At 40.4% G+C, this 18,396-nt stretch overlaps 1 protein-coding gene across 14 annotated transcripts in view; it reads left to right on the forward strand.

Annotated features, from left to right (window-relative positions):
• The first annotated feature begins 1,253 nt into the window (after window positions 1-1,253).
• The window catches only part of mybpc1 (myosin binding protein C1), a 36,798-nt gene continuing 19,655 nt past the window's right edge, over window positions 1,254-18,396 (forward strand). For 6 of the 14 annotated variants that reach the window (XM_035957911.2, XM_055006443.1, XM_035957906.2 and 3 more), the window contains exons 1-11: window positions 1,254-1,520; window positions 6,538-6,564; window positions 8,029-8,100; window positions 9,747-9,956; window positions 11,003-11,044; window positions 14,189-14,230; window positions 14,769-14,810; window positions 15,483-15,593; window positions 16,551-16,699; window positions 17,575-17,692; window positions 17,794-17,848. In XM_035957911.2, coding sequence (XP_035813804.2) covers window positions 1,499-1,520; window positions 6,538-6,564; window positions 8,029-8,100; window positions 9,747-9,956; window positions 11,003-11,044; window positions 14,189-14,230; window positions 14,769-14,810; window positions 15,483-15,593; window positions 16,551-16,699; window positions 17,575-17,692; window positions 17,794-17,848 — 890 coding nt within the window. In that variant the 5' untranslated portion in view covers window positions 1,254-1,498. The remainder of the gene's footprint in view (window positions 1,521-6,537; window positions 6,565-8,028; window positions 8,101-9,746; window positions 9,957-11,002; window positions 11,045-14,188; window positions 14,231-14,768; window positions 14,811-15,482; window positions 15,594-16,550; window positions 16,700-17,574; window positions 17,693-17,793; window positions 17,849-18,396) is intronic. The other 8 variants (XM_055006448.1, XM_055006440.1, XM_023291729.3 and 5 more) reach the window with 6 other exon arrangements.

Genomic DNA, 18,396 nt, shown 5'->3' on the forward strand with positions numbered 1-18,396 from the left:
GCTGTTCTTGGACAGCAGTCGGCCCCGGATTAAACTGATAGCCGGCATCTGGCATCGAGACCCTGCTTGTCATCTCAGACTTTTCTTTTATGATAAATCCACCAATTCTCTGAATATGCTGTACATCATCTGAGCGTAAACCTGGGATAGTCGGAGAGTATTACATCAGCCTCAGACCTGTGACAGTGACGACACATTTTCCTTAAAATACCCCACCTCCTGATTTGCCCCCCAAGGGAGCAATGAGCAACAACAACAAACCCAGCTCAAAAGGCTCATATATAGAATTTTACAAACAATTCTCAGCCATAAAAATGTCGACAATTTGTCAAATTTGTACAAAATCTGGAACTTCAACAGGTTGTAAACCTTCAGAATGAAGGGGAAGAAATATGAGTCTAAATATAGCAGCAGGACACAGTATAAGTCACTGGGTAGCATAACTCTTTGATAACAATGAACATGAGCACTGTAGATTATTTTAAGTACATCTCACATACATCATTCTGCAACTGGTGCACACAATATCTGTGGCTGAAAATAGTCCACAACAAACACAATATTGTCTGTTTGAGTAGCATTTGTTAAAAAATAAATAAATAAATAAATAAATAAATAAAAATTTTAAATACAGGATGCAACAATTTAAGAAACATATTTAGCCTTTTCTAAAAATTAAGGTATGTTTGTGATTTATTGTCATTTAATCTTTACATTTTCAGCCGACTACTGAGCTTGGTGAGACTGTAGACAGATTGAGTAACAAACCAGTGTATTTAAAGGCCTATCAGACTACAATTTGTGATTATTGAAGACAGGATTTTACTCCAGCAGCAGTTATATTGCATTGATGGTAGTTAAACTCACTCAGAATTTGTGCTTACTATTTTATGCATCTGATTGGACGTGACCAGATGATGCCTTGTTGTGGAAATATTAAAGCCAGGTTCAACTTTTTTTCTTCTCCGCTGGTGCCATATTGTGATGGCAAACTGCCATCAGACAATCACAGAAGTTATAGGGTGAAAAGTGACTCTTTCTCGTGGGATTTATTGACAGTAACAATCAAACTGAGTATTGCTTTAAACATTAACCAAGAATGTTAAACCGGATGCAAAGCCAATGTCCTAAACATAACCTTTACATTTTCTTGCAGCTGATGGTGGGTGCAGTGATGTGGCAGTAGATGTAGGACGGAGCAGCACCAGAGAGGAGGAGCATGCTACCTCCCTATATAAGGCCTAAAAGCCAGTCCCTCCTGGATCTGTCACTGGTCATCCTCATCTCCCCCACTGAGATTTCCAAACTGTATCCCACTGCCCTCTTCATCTCCCATCACTGTGGTGCAAGGGATCCCAGAGGTTTCCACTACTGTCCTATCACCATCATCGCCACCTTCTATCCGTCCCTCCTGGACTCAGAGGGCTCCCACTCTGCTCTGAATTTATCTACCTGCACCTTTTGACTCCTTGACAGTTTTCTTGGGACGCGGCTCAAGATGCCAGAGCCCACAAAGAAAGGTAGGGGTCTTGATAGTGTCTTGCATGTAGCACTAATGAAGCAAAATCAATGCATGTAAGAGACATATATAAACTGAATGTGATCTAAGATACACAGTTTTAGAGTCTGTAAAAGAAGTGTGATGTGCCAGTGATTGTGTATGAAGGGAGCAGAGCCAGTTGCTGCTCAGTGCAGGGAGCTCCATCACTTTCTCTGCCAGCTTATTCATAGGAATCCTCAAAGTGACTTTGACAGTGGTATTGTATTACTCATGCATGCGTGTTTCTACCATCCTTGGTGCAAGGGAAGATTTGAGGTTTATGAACGGATAGTATTGTCGGCATACTGGATTGATCCGACTGGGGAGAGATGCGATGATGAGGAATGTTGATTAGTGCCGAGTCGGGCGCGAGCAAAACCCCCAAGAAGGGTGATGCAATTTGGACGAACAGGGCGAGAGAGCGGGGATAAATAGCAGCTTGATTGTAAATGTTTTCCTGATGAGTGATGGGAAACAAGCAGAAATAGCCAACATGGACCCCTCAGACCTGCCCCCCGCCACCCACACTTCAAGTCCATATTCAACCACTTCTGAATCCATCCCCTGCCCCACCCTCATGTTGGATTTTTCTTCCACACCATAACGTCACTCATCACCGTCACGTCCATCAGCATTCCTGGTTAATCTGCTCGTGTCTGTCATTACAATATAGTATTACTCCCACCCTCCTCGTTAGTTCAGCTCTTTGGGGGTCTGCTGTGGACTGAGACATGCCCATGTAGAGTAAACGGAACATTTTGTTTAGACTTTGGAAGCCTTCCTGATGACAGCTGATACAAGTTTTTAATGAACTCATCATCCTCTGGAGGATAATTGGCCAGTCTGTAACACCTCTTAACACACTGAGCATCATTTGTTGATGTGCACATAGATACCAACTCATATCTGTGTACCAACAACATCTAATGCATAACTCTAGAGGTGATATCACTCCTCTTCATGAGGTGTTTTACTTCCTTTTAGGGCTTTTTGAGTGGTTTTCCTGATCCAAACCAAGAAAAGCAGAAGAGAAGCAAATTGACTTGGTTAGACAGACTCTTTTCTACCTTCTGGACAGTAAAGATAGCGGTTTACAAACTGGGTTAACTGATTCCCTTGGCATCAGTAAGCAGCCATCTGAGAGCACTAAAACCCAATTCATCACGGTACGAATATTAAATACCAGCTTGTACAAATCACAGGTGCCCTTACAGTGTTCATCCACTGCCATAAACATTGTTGAGCCCCTCAGAGACAAAGCTGTGGCAAAATAGAGGCAGCAGATTCCTGTCTGCTACAAACACCATCCATAAATAACTGCAGAGCCCCAAGCAGCAGATAAATAAGGGTGGAAAAGCATTGTTCTTTAAATGAGTCTGAACAGCTGAGGTGGAGGAGGCCAGCGCTGTTGTTTTAGATGCCCCGCCACTCTCAAGCCTTTAAAAGTCTGAACCAGAGATGACGGACTGGCTGAGTCGTTCGCGGATCTCCTGGGACCAGGATTCTTGTCCCTGGAATAGTTCAGAATGAGCGCACTTTTAATCCCCATCCCTTGTTCCCTGCCATCTCACAGCCCCTCCTCCTCCTCCTCCTCCTCCTCCTCCTCCTCCTCCCCTGTACCGACACAGATATCTTCCTGCCACACTGTGTTCAGGATGGATCACTCAGAGGTCAGGCACATCCCTGATAAAGCTCTGTGTTCAGAGGCCTTCCACCACTGCCCTCGCTGTGACAAAGGTCTGAGTTTCATTGGTAGCGAAGCGCATGTCTTCATCTCACATTTGATGTCACCAGGGTCCATCACTCTCACTGGGCTCTGTAGCTTTGTGTTACAGGATACCACCTCATAAATCAAACCACACTAAAACACAGGGGAAGGCCTGTCAGCAGCTAATTGCCTCCCAAGTGCAGCTTTCATCTACTTCCAGACTCTTAAATTGTCCGTCATCGCAGATGTTGTCAAAGGAGGCTGAGAAGAAATGGGGAGTCGATGTAAAAGAAAAAAATAAAAGCGATGGTAAACAGTCTCATTACGGTCATCTCAACTTTATCAACGTAATAAAGGTCTATATTAGGAAAAATAAGGCTGTCGGCAGAGCCTGTATGAGTTCTTCTGTCTGCACGCCAGCAGGAGCAACAGCTGAAAATACCTGCAGCCCTGTCAGCTGCACTGGGAGTCCTCAGAGGTAAAACAAAACCTTTCTCCACCCTCATTATCTCTGTGGTGATGAGACAGAAAGCGAGTGAGGCTCATTCTCGGGAACATGATGTGACCCTGCAGGATTGTGGCCCAGTGGCCAGCGACACATTGTTTTGAAGTGAGATGGGAGTGCTGCTAATTTTGACAAGGAATGCTAACAGGGAATCATTACAAATGGAGGGATATCAGAAGCTCTAAAGCAATGGAAGAAAATGTATCATTAAAAACAATGCATAGGCAACAGGCATATATGGAATTAGAGTTGCAGTATTCATACACTGGCTTTAAAGAACAAGCAGTGAGAAACAAAGACCGTATGAAGGGAAGAAAGGTTTTTCTAAAGCTAAAGATGCTAATTAGAGAGCTGATGAAAGTTCGGAGGATTTGTTATTTAAAAAGATTTCAAGGAAATTTTGACAGAAAGCAGGGCACTGCTTTCTGTCAATACTGATGCTTCATGTCAAAACTGAATGTCTCTATGAATTTTGAAGATATGCCTCTATATTTTATAGGGCTACAATAAAAAAACAAAACTGCTGGTTCTAAAGAATCGCTCGTGTCTCACTTTGTCACTGAATCCAGGGAGAAAGTTGATCACTAAACATCTATCACTAACATCTTTCTTCATCAATCCTTCATCTTCATCATTTTCTCTCTCCCATGCAGAACCACAAATGAATGGTTTACCTTTAAGCATTATCTCACTGCAACATTGTGCTACAAATCATGATTCACGCTGATTACCAAAGTCACTCAGAAGTGTTCAGATTGTCCTACATACAGAGTGATCGACTAGTCTTTTCTGTTGTTTCTGAGGGAAATCTGTCAATTTGATCCATAGGGCTGCACTGTATTAATGGATAAATAATCTGCTGATCATTTCTGCTGGTTCCTGTATAACTGCCAGCTTTAAAATGTAACTTGAGGTTGTTTTAGTTATGTCCTCACTAACACTTACGACAGTAAAGGTGCTTGTAGTGCACTTTGGAAGTAGGTTTTTGTACTTTATGTGAATTGCTTCTAGGACACTGCTATTTTTGATGTCCATTTTTACTATATTATGAATTAAGGCTGAGGTTATTACCTTCAGTTCTCCTGTGCTCAGTGAACTTAGTCCACTCACAGCATATCTCTCCAAACTATGAGAAGGAAATCCCTAGTTTTAGATAATCCAGTACAGATGGTGGACCTTACGTGCTGTAAATTGTTTACACTCACCCATGTGGGCAGAAACTGGTATGCCTAGCATAGGAACTCTAACCATCATGCCTAAATGTCAGAGCATGAAAAACATGTAATGATGCCAACAGCTTACTGATTTTTTTTAGTTTGCTGGCAACTAATTATGTCATCAGATTCAGTCGACTATGCTGATTAGTAAATAGTCCTATTCATCGACACGATAAGAGTTTTGCATAGCCAGACCTGTTTCCACAGTGCTTTGTCTTGCCTTGTTATCATTCTGCCATGGTGGAAAAATGCACTAGATTCTTGGTATTTTTTTTTTTAAACCAAGAACAATCATCTTGGGCGACACCAAGCCCAGGATACAGAGAAGGTTCCCCTTCAACATAATGATGTTGGAAATGTTTTGGGGGACATCTGCATGCGGATAAGCGAACAATGAAATGGATAATTCTTCAGAAGAACCAAGCAGGCCTACTTTATTGCACAATCCCAATCTCTGGCAGAACTTTGTAGTATGCAGGTTGCCATCTCAGGGCTTGTTAAGGTGTAGCAAATGAGATTCTGATACAGTAACAATGCAGATAGCGCAATACACAATAAAGGAAGCTTCATTTCGCACTCCAGCCGTATTCTCATTTTAACAGTCATGTGCTAATCTCTGTGTAGGTTTCAGTTAATTTAGGTTAATGTATAAATGCACACTGAAACCAAACCAAACCACGTCAGTGATGAGGCTTAGCATATTCATTGTCTATCAAAGTCTCATGAGAATGTTGATGGATATCTGCTGACAGTGACCCTCACTTTCCTGTGGCATTTCCGGTTGGCGCCAGATTGAATCAGCTCTGCTATCTGCCCTAACATACCCAGCCACCAATCACAGCTGAGCATCTCTTCCACTCCATCCCTTGGGATTCTACAATCTAGCATCAGCTTTTGCTTTCAGGGTCAGCTCCTATTACATAACACCCAAATGATTGCACTCCTATGTATTGTGCATTAATTATATCCCCCAAAGTAACCATGTTTGCAGTATTTCATTGGCTTTCCAGTACAGTTGTAACATTACAGAATAGGACACTGTCACACAGTTGCTGTGCTTGTATTTTTCATTTACTGTCAACAAGAGCAATGGTTGAGGAGAGACAATATAGAGGATCCAAACCAATGTTAACTATAAGCTCTCTGCCTCATGAACTCCTGAAAGATTTTCAAGGACAATGAAAGACCAGGTCACTCCACATGTTTCATGACTAGACAAGCTCTGATGTCTTGGTGTTCCACTAACCCACTAATGACAGAAGAGTTTAATTTTTTAACCCCTTCTAGTGCATGCCAGGTACAGTATGGATCCTTTGATCTGCTGAGGCTGGAGTCCAGACATGGCAGAGGGCAAACAAATGGTGTGTCATGGAGGCCTCCTTCATAATCACTTAAGTCTACATGGTGTCTAATCATGAGGAGCCAGACATCCAACACAAAGATAATCAAGCTTAGTGGTAAATAAATGTCAATAAAATGGGGTTAATGTATTCAAACAGGAAAAAGGTGAATATGTTGATTGCATTAAAGATGCTGACAGTCATGTGTTTTGTTTTTCTTCCTGCAGATGAGACTCCAAACGGGCAGCCAGAAGGTGAGTCCACATCTAATCTCCATGTCACCTCTCATCTAGCAGATTAGAGTTGTGCAAGACATGCAATCATCAAAAATGTGCTGAAAAAGGGGTAGTTGCACAAGTGGAAGAGGGTCAGAGTGAAAGGAAGCCAACTCATGCACAGTCAGAGAATACCTGTTGCAATCAACTGTTCGCACTAAGAGGCAAACTCAGCACGTCTTCACGTGTAACATGACAATCACAACCCTGAAGTTGGCGTGAATGTGCAAACACAGTCACAGAGGAGTGTAAATGTGGAGCCAATAGTCGGCAGTATGGATGTGCTGCTGTGCTCCAGAAGGATCTGCAACCAAGCTGTCAGGCTCTCTGACATTCCTCCCGCCAGCCAGCTGATCCTTCTCTGTTGATTCAGCTGACGCCCCCATTGGCCCATGTGAGCAAGTTGCTGGCATGTAATTGGCTTTTTGCCGACGCTGCGGTTTGACCTTGGAGCTACAGCATCTTGAGGCTCCTGCGTGGTCCGGGATGGAAAAGTTAAGCTTTTTAGGGTTTAACTAAAAATAGTCAAGGGAAAACTTCTCATAAATAATTTCTTGCACTGGGTTATGGTCTCCGATGTCATAACAAGTGCTGGGCAAGTTTTTATACAATTGTAATTGATTATTTATTCCATATTACATCCTGAAAACTTTCCAGCACTGTTGTTAGCATAGCTTAGTTCAAAGGTGTCTTTACTCAATATGATATATTCTATAACTATATATGAAAATGTAAAAAACTCAGGCCTTGGGAGAGCATACAACACTATTTAATAAATCCTGTCTTCAGAGTAAAGCTGCAGGTTCACACTCTCAACCCTAAATCAATGGATTCTGAATCCTTAGTGTAGGTTTACTACTAATTAGCAATAGCAATCTAGCTATTGAGGCAAAAATACTGCTGGTAATGGAGACAAATTTTGAGTCATTAAAAGCCTGAATGTCCTAGACCTTTATTTAAAATGCTGAAGAACAGAGCATTGCTATTAAATACAGAATTCAAAATTGCAATCACCAATGCAAGCATGCATTATCTCAAAATGAGAGCATCTAACACATTACTGAGGTATGTAATGATTGCACGATACTTCCAGCCAGTGTGTCGATTAATGTGTTGATTAATGTGCAACTATGAAGATCAGTGACCTTTGCAAAAACTCAAGTCCTGACATATTAACAGCACATTTTTCACACTTTCAAGGAGGAAATGTAGATTCCTGTGTATCTGTGACTGTGAGAGTGCTTTGGGAAGAAATGATTTATTGTGATGAGGTGTGTATGCCCACTTGCAGGCAGGTGGGTGGATCTCGACGTGTGTTTCTATGTCTGTGTGCGTTTGTTTTGGTGCGCGAGTGTGAGACTGAGCGAGGCACTGCAGATGCTGAGGCTTTGTGCTTATTAAAAGCAGCTGTTCCATCCACCACTATATTTGTCACATGCTCAGAAAGTGTTGCCCCAGACAGTAACGGTGCACCACAGCTACCTGAGATTTCCCTGGAGGTTTCTCCCCCCCCAGGTGGGTAACCCTGACGCCCCCCTCCTTCACTTGCCCCAGAATGTGTCACATCACACTCACATCACGTGTTCGTTTGGTGTGTGCCATCACTCCTTTTTGTTGACTTAATTCACTCTGAGAGGCCTGAAACTGCACTTTTCTTGTGGAGGTTTGAACGCTCAACACACACAAAAGGTTTATGAGGTTAGCTACAGTTTACGTGAGCCACTCCACTCACTGTGCACACATGCACATGCCTGTACTGCTGTATTTGCCCTGACACATGGTACTGGTACTAACTCCTGCTGTGGCTGTTATTTGTGTGACTGTATGACGTATTGAGTCATCAAACAGGAGGTCTATAGAGGGATTATGGAAGTTGGGCTTTACTGACTCTATTCAAAAGCCAGCTGTCCAAATTTATTGCTACAAGCAACCCGATCATGTGTCTGAGTTAGTAAATCTCTGCATCTGTGATCACTCTGCAGTATAGATATGCAATGACAAGATACATCCTCCACTGGTGTATTGGAGGAAATTAAAGTAGCTTTAATAAAAGATGTGTTTGGGACATGACTTGAAGATTTTTGAATTATCACTGTGAGTAGCGTTTTCGTCAGTCAGTGGGTTGTGTTTGAGTAATAAACTGAACTATTTCAACGACTCATGACATGGATCACCACGTTTTAAAATTGTAAACAGGCAATACTGGTGGCAAGAGGGTAACTTTTTCCTGTAGAGCAACTTGTGTTTCATATCAAAATGACTTCAATACTATACGATTGATTCCTATTAATTTATGCTGAATACAAACATAAATGCAGCATACAAATGGTCTTCTATTCTGACGTAGAGAGAAAGGTTAAATTTGGCCAATTGTGCACAAAAATCTCTTAAGCTGTTGAACTGGTGACAAATTCTTGACCGCTGAGTTAATCCATGCCCAAGTCAGGTGTGGCTTTAAAGGACAATGATCAGCTAGTGTGACTTTATTCAAATGACACGACGCCACAGATGACAAGAGAAAGACGAGAACAGACTGTTGGCATGCTGGATGCTGGCATATCCCTTAGGGCTGTAGTTCAGCACTTGCATGCCCATAACTCCACCATTTGTCCTCTGGAAAATCATTTCAGACACTATGTAACAACAGACAATGTAGAGTATGATGCTGTTAATGGAAACGTCCAAAAATGTGATGATGTCCCCAAGATTGTCTGTCAACTTCACCTCCTTAAGCAGCATGAACAATCTCATTAACTCAATTTGGGATTTCTGGTCTACAACAACACTCATTGTGCACATTCTTATTCTACAATGATAAAAAGAATGGATAAAATTAATAAAATATTACATGCTGTGTTTATATTTTTGTTAAGTACATGTAGAAACATCTGCAAGAACTTTGGTGATCCCTGCTGCCGTCTCGTCCTCACATTTAGGATCAAATATTATTAAAATGAAAGACATTCCCATCCACATCTGCTATCAAGAATCCAAGTCAGTTAAATTTACCTTCCTGATTCAAATATCACCAGTTAGGAGTGTGTAATTCTTGTCATTCGCTGTGTATACCCTCCTCCTTTGGCCGAGCATTGTCCTGTAAGGCTGCCGGTGTTTGTGCTCGATGCTTGCTGCTCCAGCCTGGCGCTTTGTCTGCTGTACAGAGCCGGTAGCAGAGGGGAAAGAGCCCATAGAGACTGATGGGAAGAACCCAGAGCCCCCAGAGCCTGAGCCGTTGCAGGCTGTGGTGGCTCAGGAGCCGAGTCCCGCTGAGAACGGCTCAAACCAGCCACAGCCTGGTGGGGTGAAAGAGCAAGCAGAGTCCGCTGACTCCACTGTAAAGGAAGAGGGCCCTTGCTCTCCCCCACCACCCGGTAAGTATGCTTTTAAATATGAATCAGTCCCATGTCTCTCCTAGTCAAAGTGCATGTTTTACCCCTCTAGCTCTTTAAATCAAATGCTACTGAAGCAAGCCCTGAAAGTAAGCACACTGCAATCGCTCAGCGGCATGGCAACAACTGCCGTTTACCTTACATGATCTAAAAACTGGGATGCACTCTCAATAGAATAGATTACTTTTACCTCTCTGATAAGAATGCTATGGACTTCGGTCACTGACTGACTGAAGCCATGCATTGATTTATAACCAACCCTGGCTTTAATTGCATGTCATCTTCAAAAAGATTGAAAAAGAAAAACCATATGATTGCACCTGAAGACATTACGGTGCAATTATGCCTAAAAAAATAACTGAAGCGCTGATTAGATTCAGAGATGGCAAACTGAAGGTGATGCAATTTGTGTGCAAGGTGAGTCAACACTCAATTCTTTATTCTATATAAATTCCGTAAAAAACATTTACAGGCAGAACAACGAAGCAGCAGAAACAAACAAATCCAGGTACACTAAAATAGTGCTGACAAACCAGCTGGTTTCAGTGAGATTTGTTTGTGTATTTGTCACAAATGATTTGATATTAACAGTCATGAAGCGAACAGAAGCTGCAGCTCGGATGAAACAACTGCAATTCTTTGAAGCTGCAGAGTTTCCTTGGCTTGATCACGAGCATTTTTGCAAATATGTGCTGCTTTAAGGCTGAATTTATTTGATACACTTGTGTGTATTGCACTGTGGTGCTTGCGCTTCTGTTCTGAGAACCTTGCAGCTATGGGCTCAAAGCTTTCACTGTCCACACAGACATACAGCAGATAGTGTTTTACAAGTCGCAACATTTATCAATATTTTGCTCTTATTTTTTTTCTACCCAAGAGCTGCATGTCACAATAGATTCCAAGTCTTGTCTCGCATGCGTTCGATGGCCGTGACGGCCTGCCGGGTTTGTGTCTTGTTGGCCTGCCAGTGATGGACTTGGAGATTTTTTGATAAGTGGGTCTATTTGTCAATGACACCTTTATTACAGATGATGATAATGCTGCAGCTACTTCCCCAACACCCCAAGAAGGTTGGTACCCACAACAACCCCCACAGCTTCCTCATTTCTTCTCTTCCCCTTTGAGGATGGTTGCCATGAACCACTCAACTTAAATCAGGCTCAAAGCAACTCCCAGCACCCCACAAGTGCTTCCAAAATTAAACAATAGTTTCAGTAACTCTAGCAATGCGGCTGTGGAAACGGCAATGATAAGGATCTCAGAACAATGAAATAAAATGTAGAATTCATCCCACTACTTAGATTTCTGGTGTATAATGTCAATTTCAAGTTCATAGGTTCAGGACTAGAGTTTTCTAGTCTTGTACGGTGATAAAATAGCACTGAAAAAAATCCCCTCAACAGTCCAAATGGTCCACATTTTTGGTATGGATGCGTCAACTCTGTAAATATTCCAATTGGTGATCTGACATACATGTACAAAATGTGATTGCAACATGCAAAATGCCACTGCATAATGCACATCAACCTTTATTTACTCATCACAAATAAAGATGGATGTGATGACGATATTTCACATGTAGAAATACATGTATGCTAACTGTGTATATGCATATTTATTAAAACAGATTCACAGTTGAATTGTGTTTTTTCAGTTTGTTTCTGTGTCTAAGAACAGTTTGATATGATTGCCCTCAGGTATTAAACATCAACAAACTCCAGCCTTCAGAATTAAACAGCTTTAATGTTCATGACAATAATTTTCTGTGTTAAAGGTAACAAAAACTTAATGAAACATTTTTAATTGTTCTGGGCCATGATAGAAGAATAGCACTGAGGGTATTCCTTTTTCATGTTTATACGTTAGTTTTTTTGTGAACTTATTTCGCTTACATTTTGGAAAATTCACTTCGTTAGTGTCTTAATTTGAATTTTACAATTGTGCAACTGCACTAATTGCACAGAAATTAAATCTATCATTCGGTTTTTATTTACCTCTTGGTAATACAGCAAGAAGTGAATTTACCAAAATGTCCGACTCACCCTCCATATATTGTCATCTCATCCAATTAATCATATGACACCATTTAGGATCTGTCTCAAACAGTGTGGGAGAAAGTCGTCGATGCTTGTCATTAAAAAACATCCCGAAAAAACTTGGCAACATGAGACTACAAGTAGGAATCCATTAGTAAGAAATTCTTACTCAAAATCGTATACAGGAACGCAGATACACATTGCTGGAGATTCAAGCTCAATAATCAATAAATACCAACAAAGCGGAAAAAGAAAACAAGGATTAGCTACATTTTTTCAAAGAACAAAAAAGTTACAAATAGCTGAAAGCACCATCAATAACTTCGGCTGATGTGACACTTATCTTTGCCTGGCTTTTTACCAAGCAAATGGACATATCGGAACTTTACAAAAATTCACTATCCCGTCCATAATTGCAACATAATAAATGAAATCTATGAAAAAGCAAAAAGATTTATTCCATTAACTTAGTCCCACTTCACAATGCAACTCGTTCAAAAAAACACTTCAGGCTCAATAAAATTAGCATATGGAGGGGAAAATGGGCAGAAGCCAGCAGGGGGGAGGTAACTAATTACTTAAGCGTTCCAGTGCCACAAATTAACAGCGATGAGCTCACAGCTACTCATGATCACTACAAATAGGAGTAAGATATTGTGCCGCAGTGTTCTTACTACTACAGCTTGTGAAGGACAAAATCCTACTATAGTGCCTATCCTCCACCGGCAGTTTCTGTTCTAACACAAAGGTCAGAATAATTACCAAAAGACCAGTTAGCTCAATACAAAGTACAGAACAAAGGCTAACACAACAGAGCAAAGGCAAAACAACAGATGACAAAAACCTACAATACAAATAAAGCACACTACACATGTAAACCTCAGCCATCACACCCTTCTGACTGTTGGCTAAAATAAGACATATCTTGGTATAAGGACGTATTGGCTATGCAGACTGGAGGGAAATTGGCAGCATCCACATTATGCAAAAGCATCACAAACCTCAGCCAACCACACATTAATATGATGTAAACAGAAGACTAATCACAATCTGCACATGAATCAACAAAATCTTTAAAACAGCCAACAACCTAGAAACAAGCCTACCTCAGTCACAGAGGAACCACATGGAAGCCATCTGGCAGATATGAAAGTCAGACATGATGCCACAGGTGCTTTAAATAGCCTCAATCAGGGTTGGACAATGGGTGGAGTCCACCCAATTCTCTGGTAGTGTGTTCAAGAGCTATCAGGAAATGTTGAATTAGGGTTAAGACTTTTCCACTACGATGTCTACTGGTGATAAGTTTGTAATAAACTTTGGGCACGTTAGAAATTCTGTACCTGGTTGACTGGTGAAACAAGCATCAGCAAGCCCCTGGTTAATGAGGAAATTTAAACTGAGAAAACAATAAGTTATTCTCCTCTAAGCCCAGATGACCAGAACACTGCCAAACAACTTTGATTTAAATATACATTTATTGGATTAAGAAGAAAAAGTAATTGCTTTTTGATTAAAAAACAAAAAAGTTCCTGAGTTTGCAAAAAAGTCTTTAGAAAAGGAATGATCATGTAACATTGAGCATCACAAACACAGCAAAAATGGCTGTAGTATTACTCTGCCAAGGAGTTATATGACGATCGGTGTACGTTTGTCTGTTTGTCTGTCTGTTAGCAACATTACTCAAAAATGGAAAAATGGATTTGGATGAAATTTTCAGGGAAGGTCAGAAATGACACAAGGACCAAGTGATTAGATTTTGGCAGTGATGCAGCTTAAAGTCTGGATCTAAAGATTCGTTAAAGATTTCTGTATCATTGCTCTCCACAACACTTCTCCAAAACTTCTTCACACATTTATCTCATGTGGCCTGTGTACAGCTTTTTTACTTCATCTTTCGGGTGCATTATAGCATCTGCAGTTGTAAACTTGCAAGTTGTACAAGCCACACTGAGGTGAACTTATTCTTTCATTACAAGTGGCTTAAAAATGTATATTTAAGACAAAATCTTCAAGGATGAGAAATATACCACTGAGCCACTTCCCCAAGCTTTTAAATGAAAAGCATCCAGCAACTAGTCAAACCCACACTGTTATAGACAGAAGATTCATCAAATCATCTAAATTAGTGGAATTTATCCTGATTAATTTCAACTATAACTGTGCTTTTTTCCACAGAGGATGCCAATTCAATCAAGAAACTCTCAGTTGAGCTGCCTAGTAAGATCCCTCGCTTAATATAGCACCATTCTAGTTCCTCTGACCAAACTAGTATAAATCAGATTGACCCACTGTTTGGATGTAGGAAACATGTTAAAGACATGTTTAATTCTTAATATTTTGTGTGTTTGAAAGTTAGTTTTCAACAAACGAAAGTCGAAATATTCAATATTCTCCTGCTAACATATTAATATACATTATATCATTGCACTGAGGTTGTATTACCCTTTTAATTTTAGGGTTTTCACGATCTTTTATTCATTTTTTTAACTCATAAATGTCCACATATGTGAATCAATTTGGAATTCAGATCACAACAGCCTGGTCAGCACTTTCAAACAGCAACCAGTATTCGAAATACAGTTTGAAAGTGAAAAAACAAGTACAGCATTTAATCAGACTTTTGATCTGCATTCCTCAGGTCACTGCTTGCAAGTCTGTAACTGCTTGTCTGTTTCATGAGTGTGAGCTTGCTTCAGTGGACTTTACAGTACTATTTCTTACAATATGCTGTAAATTTCTCTCTGTCTCTGTTTAGATGATAGCGTCCCTGTGCCAGCCATGGGGAGAAAAGACTCAGGTAATAAAGTGGTAGTCCGGGAATAAATAAATGAATTCATTTCCCATGCGGTATTTAGAGCGGCATTATTTGTTCCAAGACTAGAGTGAGCGACATGAAAAAGATAGTTTTCTTGAAATTGTCCTCTTCACTCATTTTGAAGGTGATGATTCTTTAAGACAACCAACACTGCATCAGTATAAAAGTATTACAAATAACAGGGAGCAGTTGAAAGAAAAAAACGCTGGTAATAGTGAACATAAGAAATACTAAGACAGACTAAGTTAGCAAGGAGCTGAATAACTGCTATATGACAACAGAGTGACTGAACAGCATTCAGACCTCCAGGATCTCAAAGAAGACTGCAGCATCCAGAAAACGAAGAAATTCAAAAATTATTTTTCACCGTTTGTTTACATGTGAATATAATTTGGTGCTGCTTGGGCTAAATTGTCTGTTTCATGCTTTCCATGTTGCAAAGAGCTGCGGTTTTGCTGCTGTATGAGGTGTGACTGTTGAAAGAGAGTAAATGTGTCTTTTAGTCGTTCTGTCCGTCTTTGTATCTCTACTCTGATAAGACTTAAAGTTTCAGATGAAAAGTGAAAGGTGGGTATCAGAGCTCCTCACGGTATTATTTTACTCAGGGGTACAGGAGAGTTCTGTGTCATTAATGTGTTTCTCCTCACTGACCAGTGTGGTCTCTAGGCGAGGGTCAAGGCCCAGAGGAGCTTGACAAACCCATCGACAACCCACCGCTGTCCACCCTGCTGATCGAGAGCCCCCAGAGTGCCACCGTCTTTGTGGGTGAGTGACAGGACAAGAAGGAAAAATCTAAGTAGACAAAGGAAAATTGAGTGGCCAATATATATATATGGTTGAGCCCAAATACCTGCAATATTTACTTTTCTTTGATTAAAACAGCCCATATCAATAATTTTGGTTAACTTTAAACAGGCTTATTTCCTCTTCTTCTTCATCCCTTATATTGGAGCAAAAATGCCTAACACAAATATGCATAAATGAAGCCTTGGCAGAATGAAAACTATTGAAAAGACTTCTTGTGAAAGTGTCAGAAAACCTACAGATGATGAAGAAAGGAGTTAGGAAGGAATTATTTAGATAGAATTTATATCCCTCTTGCAGTCAAAAAGCTGCAAGATCGGACTGCTAACAGTCGTGCAACTTTGAACCATGTGTCTGTTTAGCTGTTCTTGTGCCAAATACAACAATAGTAAAAGGATACCAATGCTACCATTGTGGTATCAAATATGTCTTTTTTACGTAGCATATGTGAGCAAACGAAAGAAGAGAATGGGAATACGTGGGGTTAATGTGGCTACTGTTTCTATAGGGGTCACTTTACACTCTCCACCCCCACTGTAGAGATTTGGGGAAGAAAAAGTCACATGATTGGGTTGGATAACAAACATCTGTTGATCTTAGCTAATTTTTTATTTTTTACTTTCAGACATACTCAGAAGCAGGCTCTTAAATCCATGTAAAAATCATGCTTTTTGGAATGTTGCAGGGAGTTTGTGCTTTTTGTAATGATACACGCCTTTTAGTGGGACTCCTTGTTTTCCTGAATTTCTGTTAAGGAGGCGAAGAGTGCTAAGTTAGCTTGGCCCATTGAGCCACATTAATAGAAGTGTGTTGTGCTTCCATAATTGTATGGCTTTGTTTTGCTAGTATTAGTTTAAAGGAGACAATAATGTGTTAAAGATATTTTCTGTGCTCAATTTGGATTTTTTGTGTCAAAAGGTGGTGATATCACCTTTGTTGCAAAGGTGGAGGCCAAAGATCTTCTCCGCAAACCAACCATCAAGTGGTTTAAAGGAAAATGGATGGATCTTGCCAGCAAGACAGGAAAGCATCTACAGCTGAAGGAGACCTTTGACCGGTTAACTAAGGTAACACTTATCTCCATCTCCGTCAGGAGCCTAAAAGTCCCATATTGTGGCCCTTTTCAGCTAATTGAAGAATGTGTCTTTCAACTTTTTAGCTCAAAGTACTGCAAAGATGGTTTATTTCATCATGACTGTATAAACTCTGGTTTAAACGGGTTGTTTCAGTGTCTATAGCATTAACAACATCTGAGTTGTTGTAAACCACAGCCACTCCAGGAAGAAGACTCTTTCTGAATCTGTTACTGAAGTATAAAATCTTAACAGCTGACCACACAGCAGCCAACACATGAATGGCTAAGACCAGGACTTTCTATCATTTCTAACTTTCTTCTAGCGGTGCAAAGCAGCAGCTTGGAAATGGCTTTGAGGTGACTTGTTGTTAACACGTCGTCTCAGTGGGCTGCATTTCTGTCACTATTTTGTACTTATTCTGTTGTCTGACAAGAGATACAGAAAATCTGTGAATGAAAACAGTTTTATTGGGAACGTGATTGTATTAGATTACAGTATATGTGAGCCCAGAGAGCAGGAGGGAAGCAAACTGATGCAAACAGTAGCTGAGGCAGTGACATGAAAACACAGTATCTCACGAAGTCCCTGTTTACATTTCATATTCACACCTGGATGTTCAGCTCCTCAGTTGCTGGGAGTGCATGAAGACTCTTGTGTTCACTCTTGCAGCCAACAGCAGAATGTTTGGGATGCTTGAGATATTACAGAGTTTGCGGCAACAATATTAGCTTTTATGTACACCTCTAAGACACACAAGACACAATAAAAATGGATTTTCACTATATGGTACCTTTAAAGTATGTGACCACCAGCTTCTGTGATAGTGTTGCGCTTACAAAAATTCTGTTATGTCTTGTTCTTGGCAGGTCCACACATTTGAGATGCACATTATCAAGGCCAAAGAGAACTATGCTGGAAACTACAGGTGTGAGGTCACCTACAAGGACAAGTTTGACAGCTGTTCTTTTGACTTGGAAGTTAAAGGTTTGTCATGATATCAAATAAACATTATAATTAAGCTACGGTTTTGAAAAGACAATTAAGATTGCCATTAACCATATAACCTACATGTTACTGTCTCACAGAAGCCGAACAGAGCTCAGGACAGAGTATTGACATTCGATCAGCTTTCAAAAGAAGGTAATAAAAATATGCAACAAGAAGCCACGATGACATTCAGAAGGGGTCAACAGCAGCGATTATGAATTCAGTAATTAACAGTATTTTCCTTTCCCAAACAAGGTATTTATTTCAGACAATAGGATCTCTAAATTTTCTATTCTCATAAATACCCCTGAAACATGAAGAAAAGAAAAAGTGCCGATCCATGAGGCACAACAAGCAATATTACTGAATGACACATAAGTGTGAAGAGATGGTTTTGATAATGTCATTAACCTTTCTTCAAGGTAATTACAAATCAACCAGCTCAGTCAATGTGTAATTAAAGGCCAACCCTTGCACTTTAAATCTCCCTCCAAACAATGTGTCATGAAAGCAATGCAAAGCATCCCACTTCCATTGCACAACAATCACAATGTTGCTGTTCAATAATGTTGCCTCAACATGACAGAAACATTGTGGCAATGTTACCTGGGACAGCTCCTGATGAGTTTTCTACACAAAGCACCTTGTTTCAAGCTTTTACTCGGGAAAAAGACAAAAAAAGGTTTCTGTGTAAGAGCCAA

Source organism: Amphiprion ocellaris, chromosome 21 (genome assembly GCF_022539595.1).
Source record: "Amphiprion ocellaris isolate individual 3 ecotype Okinawa chromosome 21, ASM2253959v1, whole genome shotgun sequence".
Lineage (NCBI taxonomy): Eukaryota > Metazoa > Chordata > Actinopteri > Pomacentridae > Amphiprion > Amphiprion ocellaris.